General features: G+C 36.3%; 1 protein-coding gene across 3 annotated transcripts; it reads right to left on the bottom strand.

Moving 5' to 3' along the window:
• Window positions 1-652: 652 nt before the first annotated feature.
• Window positions 653-25,678, bottom strand: LOC109066047 (patatin-like phospholipase domain-containing protein 6). 3 transcript variants are annotated; one of them, XM_042717164.1, is made up of 34 exons: window positions 25,540-25,678; window positions 21,350-21,432; window positions 19,086-19,142; window positions 18,559-18,614; window positions 18,078-18,290; window positions 17,856-17,996; window positions 17,561-17,720; window positions 17,000-17,080; window positions 16,556-16,684; window positions 16,379-16,459; window positions 16,103-16,232; window positions 15,941-16,015; window positions 15,296-15,414; window positions 15,043-15,210; window positions 14,807-14,884; window positions 14,484-14,689; window positions 14,189-14,320; window positions 13,407-13,530; window positions 13,126-13,315; window positions 12,830-12,979; window positions 12,689-12,752; window positions 12,447-12,615; window positions 11,968-12,150; window positions 11,762-11,880; window positions 11,007-11,163; window positions 10,772-10,888; window positions 10,506-10,575; window positions 4,811-4,927; window positions 2,573-2,721; window positions 2,243-2,395; window positions 1,982-2,098; window positions 1,566-1,653; window positions 1,241-1,389; window positions 653-1,159 (listed from the first exon to the last, which is right to left on the bottom strand). In XM_042717164.1, the coding sequence occupies exons 2-34, from the start codon at window positions 21,392-21,394 to the stop codon at window positions 1,079-1,081; spliced, it is 4,068 nt and encodes a 1,355-aa protein (XP_042573098.1). In that variant the 5' UTR covers window positions 21,395-21,432; window positions 25,540-25,678; the 3' UTR covers window positions 653-1,078. The 3 variants fall into 3 exon arrangements, with proteins under 3 accessions (XP_042573098.1, XP_042573096.1, XP_042573097.1); XM_042717162.1 differs by lacking the exons at window positions 4,811-4,927; window positions 18,559-18,614; window positions 19,086-19,142; window positions 21,350-21,432; window positions 25,540-25,678 and adding an exon at window positions 8,457-8,573 and having other exon boundaries at window positions 18,078-18,274; XM_042717163.1 differs by lacking the exons at window positions 18,559-18,614; window positions 19,086-19,142; window positions 21,350-21,432; window positions 25,540-25,678 and having other exon boundaries at window positions 1,241-1,386; window positions 18,078-18,274.
• Between the last annotated feature and the right edge of the window lie 214 nt (window positions 25,679-25,892).

The following is a 25,892-nucleotide window of genomic DNA, read 5'->3' as shown; positions in this document are numbered from 1 at the left end:
CTTCTGTATTATTTACTTACCTTACTCTACCTTGCTACATTTATCTTTCTCTTTCCTACTACTCTTTTAAAAACTATTTTTTTTAATCATTCTTGATTTCATTCCCCTCTAATGTATCCATCTGTCCACATGTTTCATCTCAGCAGTTAATCCATCTGTAATCTACATTATTTGGGCATCCCAATCTTTCCTATAATAATTTATGCCACATTTGACCACCTACAAAGCTTTCCACTTTGTTGACTCTCTTTAAAATAATATTAGATATCAGGAACAGTGTTTCTAAAAAATCTGCAGTTATTTTTTCCTAATAAGTTGCAAGCATTAAACCTTACATCAAAGACAATTAAATCAAAATTAAAACCATTGTACGCCATTGCATCACTTCTTCTTCTTCTTCAAGTCTTTCTAAACCTATGCACAGTCTTTTCTCAATGCATCTTGGGAAGCCATTTTCAGTCTAGATGACATCTTATGAGAGGAGTTGCCAATACATGTTTAGGTTGTGGCCGTGTACACACACACACACACACACACACACACACACACACGCACACACACACACACACACACACACACACACACATTTTCACAAAATAATTAAATTAAATTAAATTAAAAATCACAAACCAGCCACACCGCACAATATCTCTGCTAAACTGGTATCATCTGGAAACAGAGAGGAAAACCAGAATTTAAGGATAGTGGTATACTGTAGACATCATTTCCCACAAAACATCTCAAAAGATGTAGAGCCCCAAATTTCAGTGGCAAAGTATTTCAAGGAGTGGTTCCTCTGCCTTGGTGGGCCCCCATAGTCTTTGGACCCTGTTGTTGTAGTGGGTCTTGGGCCAAAAAAAAAAAAAAAAAAATCCCAAAGGCATAACAGAGTCACAGTTTTGGTGACAAGTTGTGGGTAATGTAGTGTTAACAGGGTTAATCACAGTATCTTTGGTGACTTTCCAACAATCTTATTAATTCAGAAGTCTTTTCTTCTGTATTTGTCTTTATAGTCATCAGTCCCTGGTGGGACTCTGCTTCTCTTTCCAGTGCCCTTTGACCCTGCATTACTCCCTTTTCAGCAATCTGACACTCCAGAGAAGTCCAAGTTGGGGTCCCTGGTGATGTTCTTCCTCTGACGGACGGTCTTCTCTTCATCCTACACAAATTATTTAGTTTTTAATGTCACCTGACTTTAATTTCATTTAATTTATATAAAAGGCTATGTGTGTACACTTACTGATGTGAAGATCCCATTTGGTCCCCATTCTCCAGGAGACTGGTCCTCAGGGTCTTCGGACTCCTCCACTTCCTCTTCCTCACCTTCCTCTTCTCTCACTGTGTCCATCCCGTCCTCCTCGTACTCCGTCGCATAGTCAGACTCCTCTGCTAGACACATATACAACAGTTAAGCAGAATACATGATATAATACCAACTCTGCTGGCCAATGTTGTCATTTTAAATACCTTGTCAATTCTGTCATACATTTTAGAAGCTAAATCTTCAAATAAATGTAATAGGGTAAATTAGCAAAAAAGTATTTTTTTTCATACGAGTAACTGACCATCAGCTCCTAAGTAGCTCTGCACCGGCTCAATCCTGGACACAATTTCAGCTAGATCAGTGAAGTCTGCACTAGGACACGTGCACGACTGAAACAAATTGCAACAAAACACAATCACTACAGAATAAAATTAATAGGGACAAATTACAAACTTAATAGCCAAATAAATTAAAAAAAAAAGAACACTCAAAATTTACAAATTTTGGGGTAAATTTAGTTTTGAAAGAAAGAATGCTTTTATTCAGCAAGGATGCATAAAATTGACAAAAGTGACAGTAAGGACATTTATATTGTTGCAAAAAAGATTTCAAAGAATTACTGTTCTTTGTGAACTTTCTATTTATCAAAGGATTCTTATATTAACTGTCAAAAGGGTCATAGAATAGTGGCTTGTTCTAATGAGATATTAAACTCACATCAGTCTTCTTGCTGTCGTTGTAGTCCGCTGAGCGATGGTCTTTCAGCAAATTTTCTATAATGTCCCCACGAGCCCACTCAGTAAACAGTAGTTTACTATGTTGATAACCCACATCCAGAGAAAACAGAAAATTTACCATCTGGAAGAACTGCTTTATGTACACTATAATAAATACTATACTGCTTTTCATTTTATAGTATCAAGACTACATAGATGAATTGTCCCCGTGTCAACTGCAGATGTGGGCTTTTGTTCTCACATAGATTTCATCAAATTTCCCAAAATCCATGGTCTTAAAGCGGTCGATGGGCGGCCGAATGTACTCGCAGTATGCGCTCTTCTTGACAACTTCCAGCTGTCGTACACAAGATACATAGGCCAAACGGGACTGGATTTCAGCCATGTCAGGCACCTAAAAGATACAGGATGTTTTTTAAACACATAGACGCAGAGCTAGCACAATCAATTTCATAGACTGTACAAGTTCAAAATGTTTCCTGAAGATTTTAATTCCATTAGAGGATCTCAAATTGAAACGGCTGCATTGGCTCCACGAGAAGTGTTTTAATATCCCACAACATTGACTCACCTTCACTTTCTCTGCCCACGGGTTGATTCGTTTCCATAGCAGCCACCAGCCAGAAAGACTGTCACCGTAGTTACAGAGATCAGTCTCATCCTGGCTGCCCACATCGATGGCGATGACTGTTTTTGTGCCCATATTACGAGCTATGTCCGCTGCATGGTGTTAAGAGTGCCAGTTGAACGCAAACAAATGCACACGTACACAAAGACAGACATCCACAAGGTAGCAGGAACAATCAAAGTACTGTTAATATTTCAGACTAATTTCCCCAATTAATAACTGATCACCAATCAACGCTGTTTAACCAAACCCCTCACTTGGAAAGCTGCCATTTTCATCAGTAAAATAATCAAATAAACATCAGCGTTTAAAAGTAAGAATGAAAATATTTGAATCAAGTAGATTCTTAAAACATTTGCGGAGAATTGTGGTAAAACAGCCTTGCAGGTGATCAGTAATAACAAAGGATGGAAAAAGACAATTCTATTCAGTGATGACAAGACATGATGCAATTAAAAACCTAACAATGTAGGCTTAAAAATTTATGAATTACCAAAAAAAAAAAAAAAAAAAAAAAAAAAAAAGGGAGTTAAGAACTATTCCCTGAAATTTTAACATCCAATCTGCTTTACAGGCAATAACCAGAGCTGGGGTAGTAACACGATTACACATAATCTTGTAATTAGATTAAATTATATTTTAAAATACCTGCAATGCATTAATATGTAATTTGGGAGGCTTTTGTCTTTTAAAACACATTAAAATTCTTATTTCTTATTTATATGTAATGCAGGCATCCCCAATCCTTTTTGTCATCTGAACATCATTGACCTAAATGGTAACACTTTTTAGTATAGGGACCAATTCTTGAACTAGTTGTTTATTAGCATTCCCTATTATTAACATAATGGCTGTACTTACTTATAAAGCACATATTCTGCATGACCTTATTCTACATCCCTAATCCTACCCAATAACTACACATAACAACAACCTTACTAACTACTAATAAGCAGCCAATTAGGAGTTTATTGAAGCAAAAGTCATAGTTAATGCTTTGTTAATAGCGAGAATTGGACCTTAAAATGAAGTGTGACCTACCTAATATATTTACTTGAAGTACCCCTGAGAATTGTCTTTACTCTCTTTTTTATTTTATTTTTTATTTTTTTTTTATATCAGTTAGGGTACAATATTATACTATTTAAATCGATGTGATGAACAAGTTAGGTCAAAAGTAATCTAAAAGTAATCAGAAAGTAGTCTGATTATATTGCCTAAAAAGTGTAATGTAATGGATTAAGTTTAACTACAATTTTTTTTCATGTAATTTGAAATCAGTAACGGACTACAATTTGTAAGTAATCTACCCAGCTCTGGCAGTAACACAGATGATTTCAATGCAAGAAATAACTGTCTTTAGCAGTGCAAACTGCTTGATGAACTATTGAATTCACTTATATTAAATCAAATTATAACACAGAATGTGATGTCAAATGCAAAATCTTGTCTTTTTCCCCTAAATTAAGATGTTCCCAGTTGAAATGCAACATCTGAACTACGTGAACTATATATTTCTGCCCAATATATGTTGCACTGCAAACTGAGGGACATTATGCTATTGCTGTCTGTCTGGTTTTTTTTTTTTTCTTTTTGGTTGATTTAGATGTTATATTTTGTAAACTATTCCATTTACAATTTGACTACATTAAATCACATTTATTACACTTTCTTATGTTGTGATGAAGGGTTTTTATATTTTTATATTTAAGATTTATGATAAATCATACAACAGAAGAAGATTGCAGTTTTTGATGTTTGAAGTTTGATGAAATGTCATGTTTTTAATAGGCTGGTGAGGACAAGAGGTCAAACAACTGAGCGTCTTTGTCCACACCACCCAATCCCTGCAGAACTTTATCCATTTGTCTCTGAACAAATCATAAACTGATCTAATAGACACCAGAAATGAGTGAACGTTTGAAATTAATTTAAAATGTGCTGGAACTCTCCAAGATGCCAAATTGACAAACTAACCTATTAAAATAGACACACATTCTGAGTTCAAATGGATAAAGCAAAACCACTCATTCTACCCTCAAAATTATGAAGAAAATCACAGTATACTTACTCAGAGCCATGTGGCTCTTTAAAACCAAAAATTAAGTGATTGACCAAACCAGATTGTGTTTCTGGCCCCAGCGGCCCTCTCTCTGAGGAGTTGCTCTGGGCCGTACTTGCCTGGCAGGTTGTTGATGTATCCTCCATCCATGAGCAGGTTTCCATCTTTAGGGTCGCAGAGGGGTGGCAGGTACCCGGAAAGGGTCATGCTCGCCCTGACATAGCGCCACAGGGAGCCTACCACACCGGGGAGGGGACAATAACCTCTTAATAACCTCTAAAGTACGTCAACCTAATGCCTCAGCAGCGTTTGGAGGTGACCCTGAAGTCACAATTTTGGTTAGTAGCGCACAGACCGGGAGATACAGTGACTGTCACCCCAAGGACGGTGTGCGGTGGTTTAGTTTGGCCTACCTCATTCAGTGAACCCGACCTTGACAGAGGTTGAGTAAACACCCATGAGGTAAGGCTGACTTATCTTCCAACCCTGTCTCACTGGCTTTTTTTCAATCAAAAAAGTCCAAATTATCATGGATCCTTTTTCTGTTATGCAAAAGATACAAATTGTGCTAATATTCTTACAGTTAATTTACTTAAATACATCATTATTAATCAGTAAGGATGTATTTTTCAGGCAGAGTGGAGACAGAGTTGAAAAAACAGTCAAGGAACATATTGGGCACTGCCAGCCTGCCCCAGCCTGCAGTACTCCACTCGACCATCAGGTGTCAGGAGAGGCGTGACAGTGGCATGGGTTGGAAGGAGAGAGAGAAAAATCCAGAGAGGCAGGTGCATTCAGCATGTGGCACACTTACAGGGAAAGTTCACCCAAAAATTTACATTCTGTCATTATAGAGTGCTGCAAGCATGGTGCATTAGTGTGGAACCCCAAAATGAAGCAGCATTTTAGCACTTTCAGTTCCATCATCCTGAAGTCAGAGGGGTTTATATATATATATTATATATATATATATATATATATATATATGTTATATATGTTTTGGTTAAATGCCTGAAATTATTCTACAACATAAAATACATTAGTAATACCATATTTCTCTGTTGGGGAAAGTTTCTATTAAAAGTAATGCATGACAATATTGCGTTACTTCATAAAAAAAGTAACTAATTACGTTACTTAGTTACTTTTTTATGTAAAGTAATGAATTATGTTACTTTTGAATTACTTAATTACAAAAGGAGTATTTTAGTAAGGTGTATTGGCTCTTTTACACCAAAAGTTATACACCTTTTTTACACCTCAGGCTGAAGGAAACACCTCTGCACTGATTTCTCTCAACATGGGGACAGAAGAGCTGTCGGTGAATAAATCGGAAAACTGTTACTTATTTGAAAAAGTAACTCAGATATTTTCTTTTAAATTTAAAAAGTAATGCTTTACTTTACTGGTTACTTGATAAAAGTAATCTGATTACGTAACTCACATTACTTGCAATGCATTACCCCCAAGACTAACCATCTTGTGGTTTTTAAAAACTTTTACTTGTCTTGAAGGATTGCTAAGATGTGGCTAAATGGGACTATAAAAGTTATCTGGGACATTAAACATCATCACACAGAATAGGAAAACTTACAATATCTATTCTATTGCTGTCAAATGATTAATCACGATTAATTGCATCTAAAATAAAAGTTTTTCTTTACATATTATATGTGTACTGTGTTTATTTATTATTAATACACACACATACAGTATATATATTTAGTACATATTTACATGTATATACATTTATATATTTATATTCTATATATTTAATATATAAACAACATATATATATATATTATATATATATACACATATTTTCTTATATGCATGTGTTTGTATTTATATATACATAATAAATAAACACAGTACACTTACATAGACTATGTAAACAAAAACTTTTATTTTGGATGCGATTAATCATTTGACCGCAACTAATCTATTCACTAGTTCACTTTCACAGTTTATAATCATGGTCTTGAAAAATATTCTAACTCAAACTTTGAGGGATTTTTTTTTTTAATTAAGAAGCTTAATGATGGTAACTTTGAAGTTATGCAACTGTGGCGCAGTTCGTTTATACTTCTGGCGACTGTATTTAGGCTTGAAAAATTGTAGTGTATCATATATACACTGAGTTTATTTATGATGATTATTGTGATGAACAAAATGTAGGATTTATAAAATCCTGTTTTTTTTTTTGTTGTTGTTGACTGATCCAGGGGTGATGCTAACTTGTGGGCTGGCCTACAAAAAAATGTCACCACTGCAGCACTCTCTTTATCAAAGTGGATAATAACAGATTTTTAATTTTGGGGTGAGTTACTGATTTATAGCAAAAACAGTGCCATAAAGAGATCTGTGAGCCTGTTTTAATAGGTTGTGACATTCTTAATGAGTTATCCTATGTTGCTGACCATGCTGTAGGATCCAGAACAACACCTCCCAGTGACCCTTATCCTTATAAATATTGCATACATGTAGAATAATGACCTATAATAGATAAACATGCAACAGCATGCACACACAGTGTATGGTGTACTTGTGACAGCCAAGCTCAAGGTAGATGGGAAGAGTGCATGTCATGTGAACATGATAGAAGAGCATGGGAAAAATACATCTGCCTGACAAGCATCAAGCATCAGCAGCCATCTTTTACTTTATCGATATCGAAAGTCAAATCACAGCATCAGTGTTGGTCGTAGCTTCATGCAAATCAACATATGCAGTGGTTTGCCAGAGCAACTGACACTAGACTGCTAAACAATATTCACCAACCATACTGACACAGAGGCCTTATTAAAAAACATCTCAGTAAATGACAACAACAGCAAAAATCATTCTAAACATATCATACTCATTTTCCGGAAGCCTACTGTTGATTAATCAATTTTAAAATGCTAAATGAATCATCATGTTACAAAGCTAAAAGTTACTGCCATAACCATTACATATACTGCCGTTCTAATAATGCACATATGCGCATAATGTAATGTATATGCACATATTTGTAACCGTACATCGGCTAAATTCTATACTAATGCATAAGGAAAGGGAATCTGAGCATCAGGTGATTTGAATTCAATGGACTGGACTCTATGCGTGCATAAAGTGTCCTTAACAAAAGAGCCAAACAGGGAAGAATGGGTGTAACTAGAAAAACTGAATGTAAATTGTGCACCTAGTGGTCCTGAGGGTAAATGGCTGAATCTGAAAAACATGACTTGAGTCATATTTCACCATAAAAAATAAATTATATTTTTCTATGAGTTTATTTTCTCACTCATGGCAATTAAGCATGAAAAACTATTATATACATAAAACATTATATACATCTGGATTACGGTAATGAGAAAATGAGGAATAATTGTGCTTAATTGCCATAAACCATCTAGGCTTTATTTTATTTATGCAAAATCTTTAAAAAAAATATATCTATTTTTTTTTTTTTTTTCGGGATAAAATGAAACCTGGACATGTTTTTTTTTATCAGAGTCAGCTATATGTAATGTTTATCTTGGTAATGAAAGCACAGTCTCCCTCCTCTTTTCTTTCTCTCATTGAATACTATTCTGGATTCCTTCCAAGCCATGGGTTCCCAATGTAAGCAGGGGGTTAATTAGTTTTAAACAGGACAAGAGACAATAGAAAGCAAAGGGTAACTGAGTGGTTGGTTGTCGCAGGGATACTGGTGTTGCAGGTTTTTATGAACCTCCTTTAGGTTTCTAGAAGGCTTTGGTGAAAAGGGGGCAGAATCCTGACCTGGGACATTGTTAACATAGCAACCATCCACGAGGAGGTGGCCGTCCTTGGGGTCGCAGAGAGGAGGCAGATAAGGGGTATAGGAGGCACTGGCTCTAACATAGCGCCAAACACAGCCTGGCAAAATGAAGATGAAGAGTAAATCAAAACTGGACAAGACGTGGAGAGAGACAGAGGAGGGAGCGACAGTAAACAACAGGAAACAGATGAGTGAGAATGAGACGGGGACCCAAAACTGTAGTTCTCCGTAGTTTCATAAACATCATGCTGAGATCTGGGTATGCCAATAAGACAACATTATTCCATTCAATATATACAAGAAAAACAAAACTTGATTACAGTTTCTCTCATTTCTAAATGTCAAATACCATCAACACTTTCTAACAGCGTGTTTACCTGGCCAAAAAGGGAATGAATGCTGAATATATGAAACTAAACTGCATTTATTAGAGATGAAAGTCTATGCCATGACAAAATGGACAAATAAACATATTAGGAAAGGAGGCAGGAGAGAGATTGCCAAAGAGGGTGAGACTGAGAGATCTGCAGGCTGTTAAGTGTTATAGCACACAATAATGACAAGAGCATGTTGACCACAGGATCCTCTCTGACAAAACTACAACAGTGTGATTTGTGCTTCTTGTGAAAAAAAAAAAAAAAAAAAAAAAAAAGTATTTTTCTATGAAATTTTTTCCATGCATGAAAATCACAGATTTAAAATAAAATAATAGAATTTAAATATTATATAAAATAATAACCAACAAGGTCACATGACAGTAAAGACATTTCTAATGTTGAAAAAAAATTATATATTTTTAAAAACGCTTTTAAAGTTTGTTCAAAGAATTTTAACTACAAAAAAAGAAGAAATGTTTCTTAAGTACCACATTAAGTAACTCATTAGCACAACCTGACCAACATCCACAGCTGAGTAAAGGCATACTGTAAGCTGCAGTAAAGACTTTAGACCTGTTATGTCTTATTTGTGCAGTCAGTGTGAGAATAAGCAATGCTGCAACAGCAGAATGAAGAGGAAACGGCATTAAGAGGGCGGGGGAAGCAAATGGTTGATGCATTCTGGATCCTACAGACACCACTAAGAGGGGTTTTACCTTCTACCACAACTAATATTGTATACTTGACAGGATGGGCATTTAGAATATAATAGAAAGAAAATAGTGAGATAAAGATGTGTGAAAAGGACAACATTGAATGAGAGCTTAGCATTTTCTATGATACAAAAGCAGGTTAGGACAGGGGCTAGGACAGAAGGAAGATGGAAACTTTGACAAAAAGGGGACAGAAACTTGGTAGGAAAGAAAACAGAGACCAGCTTTGTCCTTGCAGTTAGTGAGACATGCAAATACAATTCCATAATCCATCTGGGCAAACACAGGCGAACGCATGACCATTACAAGGCCCCCAAATCCAGCATTTTTCAGCATTAAACTGTAGTCAGTGTTTTTACTTTTTTAACATTACTTTTTAGCCAGTTTGAATGAACTTATTTGAATTAGGAAACAGATATACATTCAACTGAATTTGGGGACCAAAACCAGAATTCAGAGATGCATGATATGCAACTGGTCAAATCCCAAAATGTATTCATGCATTTGACAAACAGAGTTAAGGAAATTAATCATTTCAGTAACATCTCGAGTTCATGTGAGTTAACAGGCATTAATGAATTGGGCATTTTCTAGATCTCTCTCAGAAGCCATTAGTTATTTCAGACTTTTCAGCAAATTGCACAACCCACATGCAACATTAGCTTCATCATTACAAATTGAGAACGTACATAACCAAACAACTTGAACATCACAAATATCTATCATTTAAGAACCAAGGTTAATTTTTAATAGCATTCAAGCGATAACTGCTGTAAACTTTTTTTTTTTGTTCATTGTATCAGTTATTGACAATGACAATTACCAAAATTATTAAATTATTAATAATTCCTAAAATATGTATATTCCAGAAGTCAAATGCCCCTAACATGGAACCTTGAGGAACCCCATATTAAGAGGACAAAGTTTAGTCATCACTCACCATCTTTATGAACACGCATAGCAGAAGCTGTGATGTCTGTGGTCACGTTAAAGTAAGGCAGCCACAAGTCCTACAAATAAAACCAAGAAAAATATGATATATTGTCATACATATGACAATCACCCTTCCTAATTACATTAGCTATTATGAAGATTAAGAAAGTTAAAGTAGTAATATAGATCAACTAAAACTGATGATCTTTCTGGAGCACTAGGTTATATTTCTGAAATAAGTGCACCTCCAAAAGAGTTTTGGTGACTTCTTACCTCGATTTGTTTGTCCTCAAAGACTTTAGAGATGCTGGTGTTGAAGGCAGAGCCAGAAAACATGGATGTGATTGGATAAGTAAGATCCAGTACCGTTTTGAATACGGAGTTCATTGCCTGAAGGCAAAAGAGATATGAAATTAAATTTCAGTGATTAATAACTAAACATCTTCTATCTTATCTGATTGCTCAAAGCAAGGTAAAGGGTGTCAGTTGATGGATAGAGTCACATTACCTTGGACCACTCTCTCGCCCTCTGCTTGACCCTAACAGCACTTCTCTCCTCTGCATACAGAGCACCAATGAATGAGCCAATGGATGTTCCTCCCACTATGTCGATGGGAATTCCTGCTTCCTCCATGGCTTTGATTACACCAACATGAGAGCAGCCCCTGCAAGATCGAACATCATGTTGAGCATTTACAAAGACCAGGGTTATTATTTTTAACTAGAATAAAAAAAATAAAAATAAAAAAACATTAATATTAGATAAAAACTCAAACTACACAAAAATAAGAAATGATGCCTTAGCAACTTACTAAAGTAAGTTTAAAAAAACACTAAAATTATTAACTGGATAAATAAAAACTAAATCTGAACTAAAACTAAAATGAATAAAAATACTTTAAATCTAAAGAGTAACATTAAAAACAAACAGTAGTAATATATAATAATTTATTTTTTAAAAATGACAAAAGCGCACTAAAAAATAGCTAAAAATAAAAGCAAAAAAAACAGTATAGATAAGCTTAAATACTACAGACACATCTGAAAATAGTGAATGCAAAAAAAAATCCCTTTAGCCAGTTCTAAAGGTATGATTTTAAATGGGGATAAACAAAAGCCACTTTCCAAGGCTTTGGATCCAGCAAGCCTTAAAGGTTGCAAAAACCATTCGTGCGAAATCCTGCACTATGGTAGAGCTGCGTATCATATTATCTCCCAATAATAAGACCATCTCTGGTATTACGACTGCTTGAAGTCACTGACCTGGCTCCCCCTCCGCCCAGCACAAGGGCTATGCTGTTTCCTGTGAGTACTCTGGCCAGTCGTGAGAAATCACTGTGTCTGTCTGCAGTCTTCTCGAAAACCTTTTCATATACCTCTCGCTGTTTAAGGCAACAACCACATCCTTATCAAACACAAGGGTTATTAACAATCTTTGTTCTTTAAATCAACAGAAAGCTACATGTTACCAGTTTGGAGGGGCTTCTTCGTGAGAAAACTCTACGAGGGCACTTTAGGTGAAGGTGTCCAGAGCACCAGCTTCGCATGTTCAGCCATTCAACGGTTCTCGACGGACCCGGCCCGTCCTCACGATGCAGCAGAACTAACTGCTTCAGGGCCCGTACCGCTGTGTTCTCCAGCATCTGCTCCAACTGAGAGGGTAAGAACATGGGTTCATGGCATTTCAATCAGAATTCTGACTGGATCAGTTCCATCTGAAGTTATTCGAACCGCTAGGGGTGAGAATCTTTGGATAGACAGTGAATTGATTCAAGATTGAGAAGTTCTTAATTTACGGAATTCTGACTTGCAAATTCTCTTATCTTAAACAACGAAGTGCAGCTTTCAGCTTTCAACATTTTGGATACCAGCTCTGATCTTCAATCACTTCAATCCACCTCACACATTCCAATTGTATATGGAAACAACACTAGACTGAAACAAATACCTCTCCAAGTGCAGGTTCCTGGTCTCCAAGCCCCACAATGAGGATACAGTCAGCTTGTCGGATACAGCGTTGAGTCCATGGGGTCATACCACTGTCCGTCTGATACAGCACTATACGATTAATGTCCTCCTGCTGAGCCAACCAACCTGATAACCTGTACTCATGAATACTAGAGAAAAACAAGCATTTCAGATTGCAGTTTTAAAAATGAATGTGTGTTCTGATCTCATACATAGGCCTACCTGTCCAAAGCAGAAGCTCCGAGTCTCTCTCTGATGATGTCACTGGTTAGCAGCAGGGTTGGTCCTGATTGAAGGATGAAAGCGTGTTAGATTATGGGTCTAGATCATGGGCTTTAATTGTCCATCACTGCTTAAGTTTACCTATGGCGCTGAGGGCATGGCTGAGCTCCAAATTGAAAGCATTGATTGGCACATCATCACAAACAGGAAGCACGGCCACAGTGGAGAGATTACTAGCTGGGTTAGTGACGTCCGGACTTGACGCCACGCTTGGCAGACCCAGAGCGGAGCCTAGAGAAAGGATTTATTTCTTTACTCTTTCTTTGTTTAAACACATAGAAAAGTCTCAGCTTCCTTTTCTTTGTTCCTAAAGTAAATGGACTTTACTGAAGCATTGAATGCGATGTGAATGATTAATGTTTGGTTTTTGGACGCACTTGAGAAAGGTCCACGGGGCTGCTGGAGGTTCCCCAGAATCTTCTGCCCCAGCAGATGGATCAAGCGTGTCACCACCTGCGGGTATCTTCTCTTGATGTTGTTGAGCGTTCCTTCTGGAAGCTTCACCAGCTCAGTGTCTCTGACTGCATGGACTGTGGTGGCACGAGGCTGCCGAGTCAAAGCCTCCACCTGAGAGAAAGAGAGAGACAGTTCAGCGATCCTAAATTCAGTTTAGATTAGTTTACACCCTTTGGCCTTCATTCCAGAGCTTAAGACTCACAACTCCAATGAGATCTCCTCTGCCATACTCTCCAACAAGCTCCTTCTTCCCATTTGCTTTTCGGATGACAGAACGCAGTCGTCCATTCAGCACAATATAGGTACAGTCGGACTGATCATCTTGCCTATGGACCACAACAAATTTAATGATATTAATAACTTGCATATTGACTGAAAGAAATTAATAAATTTATTAATTAGTGAATTTATTAAAGATTTTTGCATTGTTGCATTTTTATTTTGTTTTAAAATTATTTGTGTTTTATTATTATAGGTGTTCTGTTAATCAAAGAATCGTCATGGTTTCCAGAGAAACACTAAGCCAATCAGCATATTAGATTGATTTCTGAAAGATCATGTGACACTGAAGACTGGAGTAATGATGCTGAAAATTCAGCTTTGTAATAAGGAATAAATTAAATTTTTATATATTTCAATAGAAAACAGTTATTTTAACATTTTAAATTGTAATAATTTTACTATATTACGGTATTTTTATTATATAAATATAAATTATATAAAAAATGTAAATATATATATTTTAATTTTACTGCAAAACCAAACATTTGAACACTTAGCGTACTGTAGAAAAATAAAGCATAATAAAAAGTATATATAAAAAGAATATTTCTTAAGATTTATTATCTAAATTAATTATCCAAACAACATTTCTCATTTATTCAATGTTATATTTGAAGTACTACTTGTGAAAGTTTTCAGCTAAAGAAAATGTTACAATGAATGGAATAAAAAAATAAAAAAATTGTCAGAGAGTTATGGTACCTGTACAGGGCCCGCCCGGCTTCAACAGCCATCCAGTCAATGGCAAAATCCATCTGCCGTACAAACGGGGACATGCGGATAGCCACGGTGTGAGCTGCACTGAGAACTACACTTGGCTGCTCACGCATGATCCTACAGGGGGCAGCACAATCGCAGACAATATGACTCTGCAATCTACTGATGTAGAGTTGTTCTGTTTTTTTGTGAGATTTACAAAAGGTAGAGTGCCATCCAAAAGACTGAAAGTTTGAGAGCCTGTGTGAAATCAGCTGCATGACTGTATAGAAATACTCACTCATATAAGTCAGATTTGGAGATCTTGAGGTAGGTGCAATCACGCTCAGCTTTGATGGTGAAGATGAGCGGCTCTCCTGTGAGTACAGCCAGCTGTCCAACCATCTCACCCGGCTGGGTCACAAACAAACACACTGCGTCCTGCTTGTCAATCATCTTCTGATAGACATGAAGACAACCAGACAGGACAAAATGCAGACTCACATCCTATAGAAAAGAAGAAGAGAAAACGATATTACAAAGATTACAACAGGTTTGATCAGTAAAAGAGATCTAAGGTTTGCCAAGTAAATTGGGCTGAAGAAAAGAAATGAGAATGAGCACCTGGTCTCCCTGCCTGGCTAACACAGATCCAGCTTTAGCATGATGAAACGTCACCCTCCCATTCAGCAGCGCAGGGTCCTGATGATGAAAGAGGGTGTATGAGGAAAGGGCATCACCCCAGTCCAGCAAAAGAGAGACAGGTGTGACCGTCAGAAATCAGAGGAGAACTAAAGTGCATGTGAAACTGCTTCATTTTACTGGACTGTGAACTGTAGCACATAAATACAGAAATATACCTCAATCTTCATGAGTTTGAGAATCTCTTTCTGGGCCTCCTCGAACAGTGTAGCATTAGGTCGTCCTTGAAATGGACTAAAAATGTTCTCCATTCCTGACTCCTCCTCAGGATACAAATACACACTTGAAGGAACCTCATCCACAGTCACCTTCCTCTCCCGCTGCTCCTGTGTCACAGAAAACAAGCATGATGTCTTTAGACTTAAAGGCTGAGTGATTCAGTACTTTTTGTGTATCTCACTGAAAACTCACTCGTGTGAAAGCAGGTGGAGTTTTTCTCAGCAGATTCTCCTCTCCATCCTCAGCAGATACAGAGATCCGGCCTCTCTCATAAGCCATGTCGAAATCTGAACGCAGACCCTTCTGAATTCCTGTACAACATACATAAGTTCAGCAATAACATCACAGCATGACACCAACAGAAGCATGATACATCATACATTCTTATATTGTATAAATAATGTTTTATATATATGCACATTGTAACTGTATAAATTCTATGATAATATGTATATTATATTGTACACATTCTAATAATATAATATACACTACTGTTCTAAAATTTGGGTTCTGTTTGATTTCTGTAGGTTTTTAAAAGAAGTCTCATATGCTCACCGAGGCTGAAACAAGTAACAACAGTAATATTGTGAGATATGATTATAATTTCAAATAACTGTTTTCTATTCTAATATATTAGTTTTTCTTGTGATCTTCAGTGTCACATGATCCTTCTGAAATCATTCTGATATGCTGATTTTATTATCATCGATGATGAAAACAGTAATGCAGCTTTTTGTGAAAATGGCTATGTTTTTTTTTCTGGATTCTTTGATGAATAAATATCTAAAAAGAATAAATTGATAAAAATAGCTTTTGAAAAATAAAACTCGCTCCTACCTGCGATGTCTACAGGCATGGATATGGTCCTACTGAGGGTCGGTGTTGTGGCACCATCCTTTCCATGATCCCCACCTGCAGACACTCACTGTTAAACATCTCTCAACATAAACAACTTGAGGCGTATAGTAAATAAACTGATATAATGATATTATGCCTCACCAGAAGCATTTTGAACAGCGGCCTCACGATGTTTATCAGGAACGGTGAGACTGCCAAAGCGTCTGCTGTGTCGTACCGGACTGGAGCGTGTTGCATGAGGAGAGGCAGGAAAGGGACGAGCCTGCATCTCCTAAGAGAAGATTGACAGAAAGGAAATATAAGAAATTTTGGATAGTATAAAATCTAAAATAAAAACTACTATAGTTTTTGTGTGCTAGCAACCAATCATAAGAAAGAAAGCGAGTGTGCATTGAGTGTGGATGTGTGTTCACTCACATGGCTGAAGAGCTCGTTGGTGAGCCCCAGATAGTTGTGCAGGGCCAGAACAGTCACTCTCTGAAGACGGACCATGATGATCTGCAGAGAGGACACAACAAGAAGCATATTCTCAATTATGTGCAGTGTCCTTACAGACAACAATGGAATCTTCTGAGCAATTTTAAAAGGCCAGACCTGAACCACCCGCACAAGGCTCTCTGGGTACTTCTCAAAGATGGACAGAAAGGCATCAACAGGCAGTCTGAGGACAGTGGACACTTCTGCCGCTCTCGCTGAGACAGTTTTATAAGGTCTCTGGTGACCCTGAAATACACAAACGTTCAAACCTGTGAGTTATGCATAATATCCAGAATATGTCCTGTGAGCATTTTCACAAAAATTGCTACTTGACCTTCTTATGGGGCAATTTCTAAGAAAAGGGAAGAAGAAGTGGAAGAAACAGGAACAGGAAAGAGAACAGAATACAGGAACAAGTACAGGGTAAGGAATTGGAACAGGGAAAAGGAAAAGATAATGAGAGGCAAACAAAGCTTGTGTAACATTTTCTGAAGTAATTGTGTTTCCTGTGCTGTTAAACAGCATGAGCACACAGAGAATGGAATTGTGGGTGTGACTCACTGTGATGACATCAAGGATGCTTAGCAGACTGTGAACACTGTCTCCAGGGTAAACCTCTTTGACCACTCCATCCTTTCCATCCATGAGAGAGAGAGGCGAGTCCAGGGTTATTATAGTTAAATAAAACTAAAACCATTAAAAAATAACGTTGATTCAAATAAAATAAACAGAAAAAAGTTGCAGTTGCCGAGGAAGTGTTTCTCATTTTCGTTTATTACTAAAACTTTAACTAAAATGAAAGGGATAGTTCACCCAAAAATAAAAATTCCGTCATTAATTTCTCGCCCTCATGTCGTTCCAAACCTGTGAGACCTTCGTTCATCTTAAGAACACAAATTAAGAAATTTTTGATGCATTTCAAGAGTGTTCTGAAGATGAACAGAGGTCTTACAGGTTTGGAACGACATGAGGGTGAGTAATTAATGACAGCATTTTCATTTTTGGGTGAACTACCCCTTTAAAATAAAAACAGAAAATATAAAAACTAATTCAAAATATTAATAAAATCTATACTAGTAAATCAGTGATACTAAAATAAACCTGGATGAGTGATTCACACACCTGTCCAGTAAGACACAACTCCAGCTTGCCATCCTGTACCACATATATGCTGCTATCAGGCTGACCGGGTCTGAAGACATATTCGCCCTGCTGGAACTGCAGAAACACCATGTGCTTACACAGCTCCAGAAACAACGGCTTCTCGAAGTGACCCAACACACTGCAGGAGACACGCCAGACCAAAAACATACATTATATATATATCATATTTTACATTCTATAACGCATGGGAATGGTCAAGCTCTCTTTAACTTCACTCTTGATGTGAATCAGTTCAGAAACAATGGGAGCGTACCGCACGTTCTTCAGCATGTAGAGCACCTCAGACGGCAGGTGAGAATTGGCCACGTCGAACTCTGTGAGATCTGCCTCCAGCACTGACGGAGGAGGTTCCTTCATCTGCAGAGTGGGCACTTCCTTCTTAAAACGCAGGATCCTGAAAAACAGACATGCTATTATACCTGATTATAATCTGAGCCAATGAATATGACCAAATAATGGCATTACAGAAACATACTTTTTGGCAATGTTCAGCATCTTTTGTTTCTTTTTGAGGCGGGGCCTGGAGGAAGAAGCAGAGCCCACTAACGAAGAGGTGGACTGAGACACCTTCCTCATAATCTTCCTCCCATAAAACAAGACTTTGTCTCTTTTACGAAAACGATACTTCGGGGCTTCCTGAGCCTCGAGTTCTGAGAGAAAAAAACAAGCAAATATATATAAATTAAGACTTTTTGAAACCAATTAAAGGAAATTCAAAGCATAAATTAAAGGGAACACAATACGTCTATATGTTCTCTAAATGTACATGGAGAACACAGTGAATATTATCAGCACTTTATTATTATAAATGTAGATTACTTGATCATTTCACAAAAATAGAAATATAAGAAATTTATTATTTTAATTTTATATTAATTTTTTTTTTATAAATGTTGGTTATTTGATAATTTTTCATTTGACATAAAAGTATTTGAGAACTAACGAGGACAGAACACAGCGAATTCAGGACGATGGCAGATTGTTTCAGTGTGCCAATTATTATTCCCACCACCTAGGGCAACAAATCAAACAGGAAAATTGTAAATAATGGTGCATATCAGAAAAATGTTGTAAATGCTTATTTAATACAGTTTCATAATGTTACAAAAATTTCTATTTTAAGCACTGTTCTTTTGTTTTCAAGAATCCTGAAAAAATGTATAGTTGAAAAATATTAGCAGCACAAACTGGACAGAAATCAGGAAAAATGTGTATCAGAAAAAATTTATCAAGGTTTATGTGAAAATGTTGAGTGGAGTGATTTTGCTTAGCCATCACTGCTATAAATTACATTTAACAATACATTAAAATAGAAAACAGTTATTTTAAATTTTAGTAATATTTTTCACAATATTGTTGTATACAAATGTTTAAATGTGACATGTCTGTATTTATTTGTAATCTATAATTAAAAATTTAATATCTGCACAATTCTGCAAAGGCTATAATTCAGTGTAGCAGTGTTAAATGAGTGTTTACTGACCATGCTGGTCTGCAGCTGATCCTCCACTAAACTCTTGATGTTTCCAAATCTGTCCAGCTACAAAACACACAGGATGTTAATACAGCCAGCTTTTATATGAGAACACAACACTGGGGTTAAAAATGAGAACATGAGGGGAAAAAAGACTGGCTATAGATCTGGCTCATGAACTGAGAGATAATGGAAAAGTGAAGGACTGGAAAAGAAATCTTTTTTTATTCTGTCTCATAATTATGTAAACCTTTCCTTCAACTATTCCCACTCTGTCGCTCTCCTACTCACTCATTCCTCTCTTTCTCAGCTCATTTATTTTCAATAAAGCATTGTTAAGAAGGCCCACAGTGTTTCTAAAGTGAACAGCAGAACTGTTTCTACAGTAGCTTAGTATGCTAAAGGAGAATCAGTTATAAATGAAATAATAATGAATCTTGCACAGACATGATAAATGGACCAGAAAAATAATTTTCTTAAGAGGGTTGTCTTGTTTTCCTGTAAAAATATCTAGGTTTGGAACAACTTGAGGGTGAGTAAAAGATGACAGAATTTTATTTTTGGGTGAACTATCCCTTTAAACCAGTTCAGCTTGGCTTTTTCATTTGACAATTTTTGAACTTAATTTATTAAATATTCTCTGAAAACCATATCTTAATATCTTATTCAGCTGTGCTACTCCAGTAAATTGTCGTTAAAGGGTGTTAAGACTTTTATTGCAGAACAAGACAAAAATACACAGCATTTTTGTCCTGTTTTTAGTAAAATATCTCAACATCTTTAAAACAACATACATATACTTGAGAAAAAATTACATAAGAAGATACAAAGTTTATTTTGATATTTATTTAGAAGACTTATGTGTCTCAGGTGAACCTTGATTTAAGAATGTTTAGCTATTTTTACTGTAAATAATCACAAATATTGAGCAGTAATGTTTTTTTTTTTGCAGTAATGATAAAGATTTTCAGTTTTTATTTATTTATTTATTTTTGCAGAGAATAATGGTAATTAACTCCAGAATGAGCTTTAATCGCCAAGTATGCATTGCAACATTCTTAAAAATGAAGAAGTACTTGAAAACAGAAGTGGTGGTATATCTGCAGTGTCTCTGGTGGAAACCACACAAGCATGTAGATGTCAGCACATCCTCTGACTTTATCACAACATCATTTTTATGAATTCAGAGTGTATTTAGAATCTCTCTCAAATGTCACTTACATTTGTATCTGCCCATTGCCTTAAAGGTGCACTACATATTTGGAGTTACAAAGATAAATCAGTGTGATCTCAACATGGCAGAGTCCCGCCATATGTCTTCTAGGTCATTATATTAATGCACTTTTCACCTCAAGTGGATATACATTATTTGAATCATATTTTTTCAAAACTTATTGTTAATTTCATGAACTTTTATCCAAACATTTTAGTGCACTTTTATCAAACCTTAATATAAACTGTTTACGGGCTAAAAAATGCACGGACAGTCCAACATTCAGATGTGTAATCAGCAAATATGCCCTTGTGATTTGTAAACTTTGGACCGAGATATGAATTTGTGCAATTCTGCATGATTACGGCAAGGCATCCAGTTGCATCTTCAGCATTACAGATCACACCAACAACCATTTCTAAACAAGTCACGTGATCACATCAGCTGCAGACAATCTGCCCAGCTACAAAACACAGCTGTCAGTGACTTGCACAAAGAAGATTTGAAAGAGAAGGAAAATAAGGTTGTAAAACAAGTGAACAGCTGCTGATATTTACAAATGAACAGATTGGTGGAGGCAGGGGCGGGGTTTCTGAAGGAATGTAAATGAGGTGCAAGGTGCATAATGGAAATCTGTGTGAGTGAATAAAGAGGTTCAGCATAGAGTCCTAGTCAAAACATTAGGGATTTTCCCACTATATTTCTCAATGGGTTTTTAACTCAGGACTGATAAATATTTTCTAGTTTTAAAAAAGTTTAACAACACACACCCTTTCAAAAATGGCTTAATAAATATTCATGCACTTAGTAGAGACCGGAACGGTTTTATAGCTGACTTTTCCACTGTTATCCAAACAGGCTGCTCTCTTGTTGCGTGCTGTACTAACCGTGTGAACATGTAAATGAGAACATTAACCAAGGGTTTTCAAATGCAAATTGGGCCACAGTGGAATTTGGAGTCAAAATTGCACTCACGTTGAAACATGTGAAAGCTCAGACTGAGAGCGTTTAGGTTTGTGTATGTGTTTGTGAGGTAAAGCATTAGGGTGGTGCTGCTCACCTGTGGAGGTTCTGCGGACTCTGGGCCCGATGTGCTCTGTCCCATTCTACCTCAACACACAGCTGGGCCATCAACGACAGGCGCTGCAACACACGGCAAGACAACAGGCTTCATGCAACATGCACACATTCAATAAGAAAAAACAAAGTTTGCTATGAACATATTCAGTTTGAGTCCGTGCACATTACAGGAATCAGGTGGATACATTTTATTATAAAATAAAATAGTTCTAGATTATTAAACACATAGGACCCTATGATTTACGTTTTGCGAAAAATCCAGATGGATCACGGAATCCAGTCTTAAAATCTGAATTCATTCTATAACACAGAATATCACAGAATTTGCCAAATTTTGGATAGATGAATCAAAAGTAGGTCATTATACTTAAATCAAAACGTGATATGGACTTTGTGAATATTAAACTGCAAAAATACTAGTATTTAGATATGAATCCTGCATGTTCTGCGTGTCTCTGTGTGAATGAATGGCACAGATGCGTGGTTTCATTTACTACACACATACTGAAGCGTGCGGTGATTTCAGCCTCTGCCGCCTCAATATATGACCATTTATTTCGAGAAAAAATATTGTCATATCATATACAAACAGAAACTTAGAGGTCTTCACAGCAACCAGTCAAAATAAAAGTTTGGTTTAACTTGAAGAAACTGTGACAGACTTAATGTAATGATAGCTAGTAGTACTACTGCTAATAAAGTTATTATTAAACATTATTTATAAAGGAATATTTACTAGAATTCACTTAGCAGAATAATGTAAATACACAACAAATTTCTGAAAAGAAAAAGAAATAAAACAATATATTTTGTATAAAATCAATTAGAGTTGATTAGAATTAAACGAAACCATTAAAATGGAACTCAGAAAATTAATGGAAAAGAGAATGTGTTAAAAATAAAAACTGAATTTGAGGAAAAAAAAAACTGTTCACAGGGCCTTAAAAAGATTATGACAAAAATGATTATGAAATTTTAATTGCGATTATTAATTATGATTATCACAATTTACATGATGTTTATACCATTGTTTGAAGCAACTACATGCCGTATTTTTATATAAAAATAAACCAGCTGAAAACACTCAAACTGAAAAGCTTTTATTGCTTTTCTATAGTATTAAGCCTCAAATGTCAACTTTACATTGAAAAAAAATAAAATATGCATGGTATTATAGAAAAATTAAAACAACAGAAAAAACCTTAAGATAACCTGTAGAAAGAAAAAACACTCAGAATAACATTAGTGGACTTTAAACGATTAATTGCCGCTTTGAACGATTGTGTAATTGTGGTATCCGTAATTGTAATAGCGACTAGAAATTTGATTAATTGTGCAGCCCTGTTGCCAACTAAACTTAAATAAAAGCTTAATTACTAAGATTATTAAAACTGAATGACAAAAGCACATTTATTAAATAGTTGAACACAATTTAACAGTTATTGAAATTCAAATGAAAACTAACAATATACAAATAAAAGCTATAAATTTATTTTGAATTTATTGACATGAAAAGCTATATATGCTATAAAAGTTATGTAAATGATACTAAAATAACACTGAAATTCTATAATATCTTAAACTACATAAAAGTATTTTATAAATATCATTATAACATTCAGTACCTTAATGTGTACCATACAACCACACACAAACAAGTACAGCCAGTATTTGAAAAAAAGAAAAAAAAAGTTTGCTGCCAGAAATGATTCACTGCATTTGGAAGTAAACGTTGTTTGCATGTTAGTAATGTTAATGTAAACAGTGCTCAAAAACAGGTCAGTCAAACATCACAATCAGCAGAGAAATCTATCCAATCACAGGCCCTCCCCAAACTGATGTCATCATCCCAGACAGACACTTAATAAAACACCCACACACACACACACACATATGACTGTACAGTGTGAGTGATTTTCATACTGATAACTTCACGGTTCCTTTCACATCCAGGGTTACACGAGCAGACTGCATGTACACTGAACCACACACATGCTGATTTTGCTGACCTCTGCAGCAAACAACACAAGCCCTTCGCGTTCAGCACACACACACACAACCTCCAACAAACACACATGTTCACCTTCCATCTACACCTAAACAACTGAGCATGAGTCTATCTAAAGCCGTTCACTGATGACGTCACACTGTCCAGAGGCCAACAACTGAAATCATTGGGGGTGGACAGAGAGGATTAGATCACTGAGAGGATCACAGATTCATCCACATCTGATTCTGAGTGTGTATGCACTGGTGATGGCTAGAGACTATGAGAGATTTACTGTTTACACAGATGAAAGAGATGTAGCGAGTGATTGTATCACATTCAGATTGATTATAGGCACAGATAACATAAAAAACCCTGACATTCAATAACACGCTATAGAATAACAAGAGAGGGAATGGAAACCACAGGGCAATAATGACGGGGGGAGAGAAAGAAAAGCTGAAACGCCAGTATTCGTTACTCACTAATGGGCACCTTCTAATAGCCATTGTCTTCGGTTAACAATGCTCTTACTATGCACCCTTAAGCATGAGAGAAGAAGAAAAGACGGCCACATACACACTTACAGACACAGTTTTGTTTTAAAGCCCCCAACTGACAAATACAACACTCGACGATTCAATAAGAGCTGTCAGAGCTGCAACGCTGAGACCGTCACGATATTAGACATGTTCAGTGGTCAAGAAGTGTGACTGACAGATTAAACACAATGCGAACTTCCTAATACAACACTCGACGATTCAATAAACCATTTTATTTGGTATATATGTGTGAATGTTTGATTGAACACAATGCGAACTTCCTTGATTTCAAATTCTATGCATAAAGTTTCTGATCCCATTGACTTCTATTGTATTTTTTGTTTCTTTTCAAAAAAGTTTCTGATCCCATTGACTTCTATTGTATTTTTTGTTTCTTTTCATTCGCAGTGGGGACCGACAAATTGAGCAAAATCAAAACGATTTTCTAACATTTTTTAAATGTTCAGCCAAAACAGTGAGAAAAAAACATTTTCCAGTTTCAGCCAAGATAGTTTTGATGTTAAAGAGTCGTTTTGTCTGAAAATTTATGCTACTCTTACAGAGTGTTTTGTCTGTGTCAGAGTATATTTCACAAACATGTTTTGTCTGTGTCAGAGTATATTTTGTTTAAACATATCAGAACACCACAAATAGTCTCCACATTTTATTTTGGTTTCTCAGCTGAAAAGAAATGTTAATTTTGACTTTGGTGTCTCTGTAAAAAGTAATGTCGATGCATCACTATTTTTTTTTCTTTATAAGCTAAAATTTGGGAAATGCCTTAATATAGTTTTTTACTATTTTTCTAGCCATAACATTTTTTTTTTTTCAAATAATACACCAAATTTCACAATATTTCAAATAAATAAATGAGACAGCAAAAATTTAAAAGCGGGGCTGTTTTTGTGCTTCAGATTAGTTTAGTAATCAATTAAACATCAGTTCAGCCTATTGTGGCAAAATTGTGACAATTTTGTATGATTTTAATTAACAGATACAGCCAAGAAGGTCAACCTCTCTAAGGTGGGATGAACACAAACCAGCATTTAAACGTTGGTGTTGCTACTTTTCATGCTAACATTAATTGTCTAACTTTTCTAACAGTAAAAGAACAACAGCTAATGGAATTAACACCTCTGCTCTGTAGTGGGACACTATATTGTATCTACATGTATACATTAAAAGTGCTCGCTGGTCCAGATCTCTGTATCTTCCACTGCTCAAAGACTATCACGTGCTGCTATAGCATGATAAACCTGAGGAACCAGGGTCCATGAAACATCATTCACGCGCATCACCGTGTGATATGAAACGCAGGACACATCTTCAGATGATGGAGTAATGAAACAGCATCACATGGATGTCTCATCAGCTGATCACGGGTTAAACATGTCTCAGCAAACAAGCATTAATCGACTGATCGCAGATGTGTGTGTCATTGAGAGCCATGGCGATGTTTTCTGTCCGCATTCAGTGCTGTAAAGTGTTCCGGTGATGCTGTGCGGTGACCTCAGCGGATCAACACCATCTGCGACCTCCACCGGCAAACTCTCACGGTAAAATAACACTACACATACACTCTTCTCTCACATAATCCCGAGAACCAGTAAAGTGTGCGTGATGTTTGGTTTATAACCATACCTGAAAGCGACGGTCCGTCCTGATCTGTCAAGCAACGGTCAAAACGGAAACATCCGTTTAGAGCTCTACGTAGGCTCCGCCCAGTCAGTGCAATATCAGGGACGACAAACCGACCAATCAGAATTGAGGAAAATGCCTTTCACTGAGTCCCTCCCCCATTGTTATTTACAAATCGTTAGCTTCCTGAGTCTGACGTACGTGATGTGTTTTATGATTTAGTCTTTGCAGAAATACCTGTGAAGAGAAAATGTAAGAAGTGATAAACGATTTTTATTAGGCAGTTTTTTTTAGAATATACACAAACCACTGAGTCTTCTGTTGAAGAAATGATGAAGAAATAATATACAGTTATA

The sequence above is a fragment of the Cyprinus carpio genome, chromosome B1 (genome assembly GCF_018340385.1).
Source record: "Cyprinus carpio isolate SPL01 chromosome B1, ASM1834038v1, whole genome shotgun sequence".
NCBI classification, from domain to species: domain Eukaryota; kingdom Metazoa; phylum Chordata; class Actinopteri; order Cypriniformes; family Cyprinidae; genus Cyprinus; species Cyprinus carpio.
This window is presented reverse-complemented; position numbering and strand designations above follow the sequence as displayed.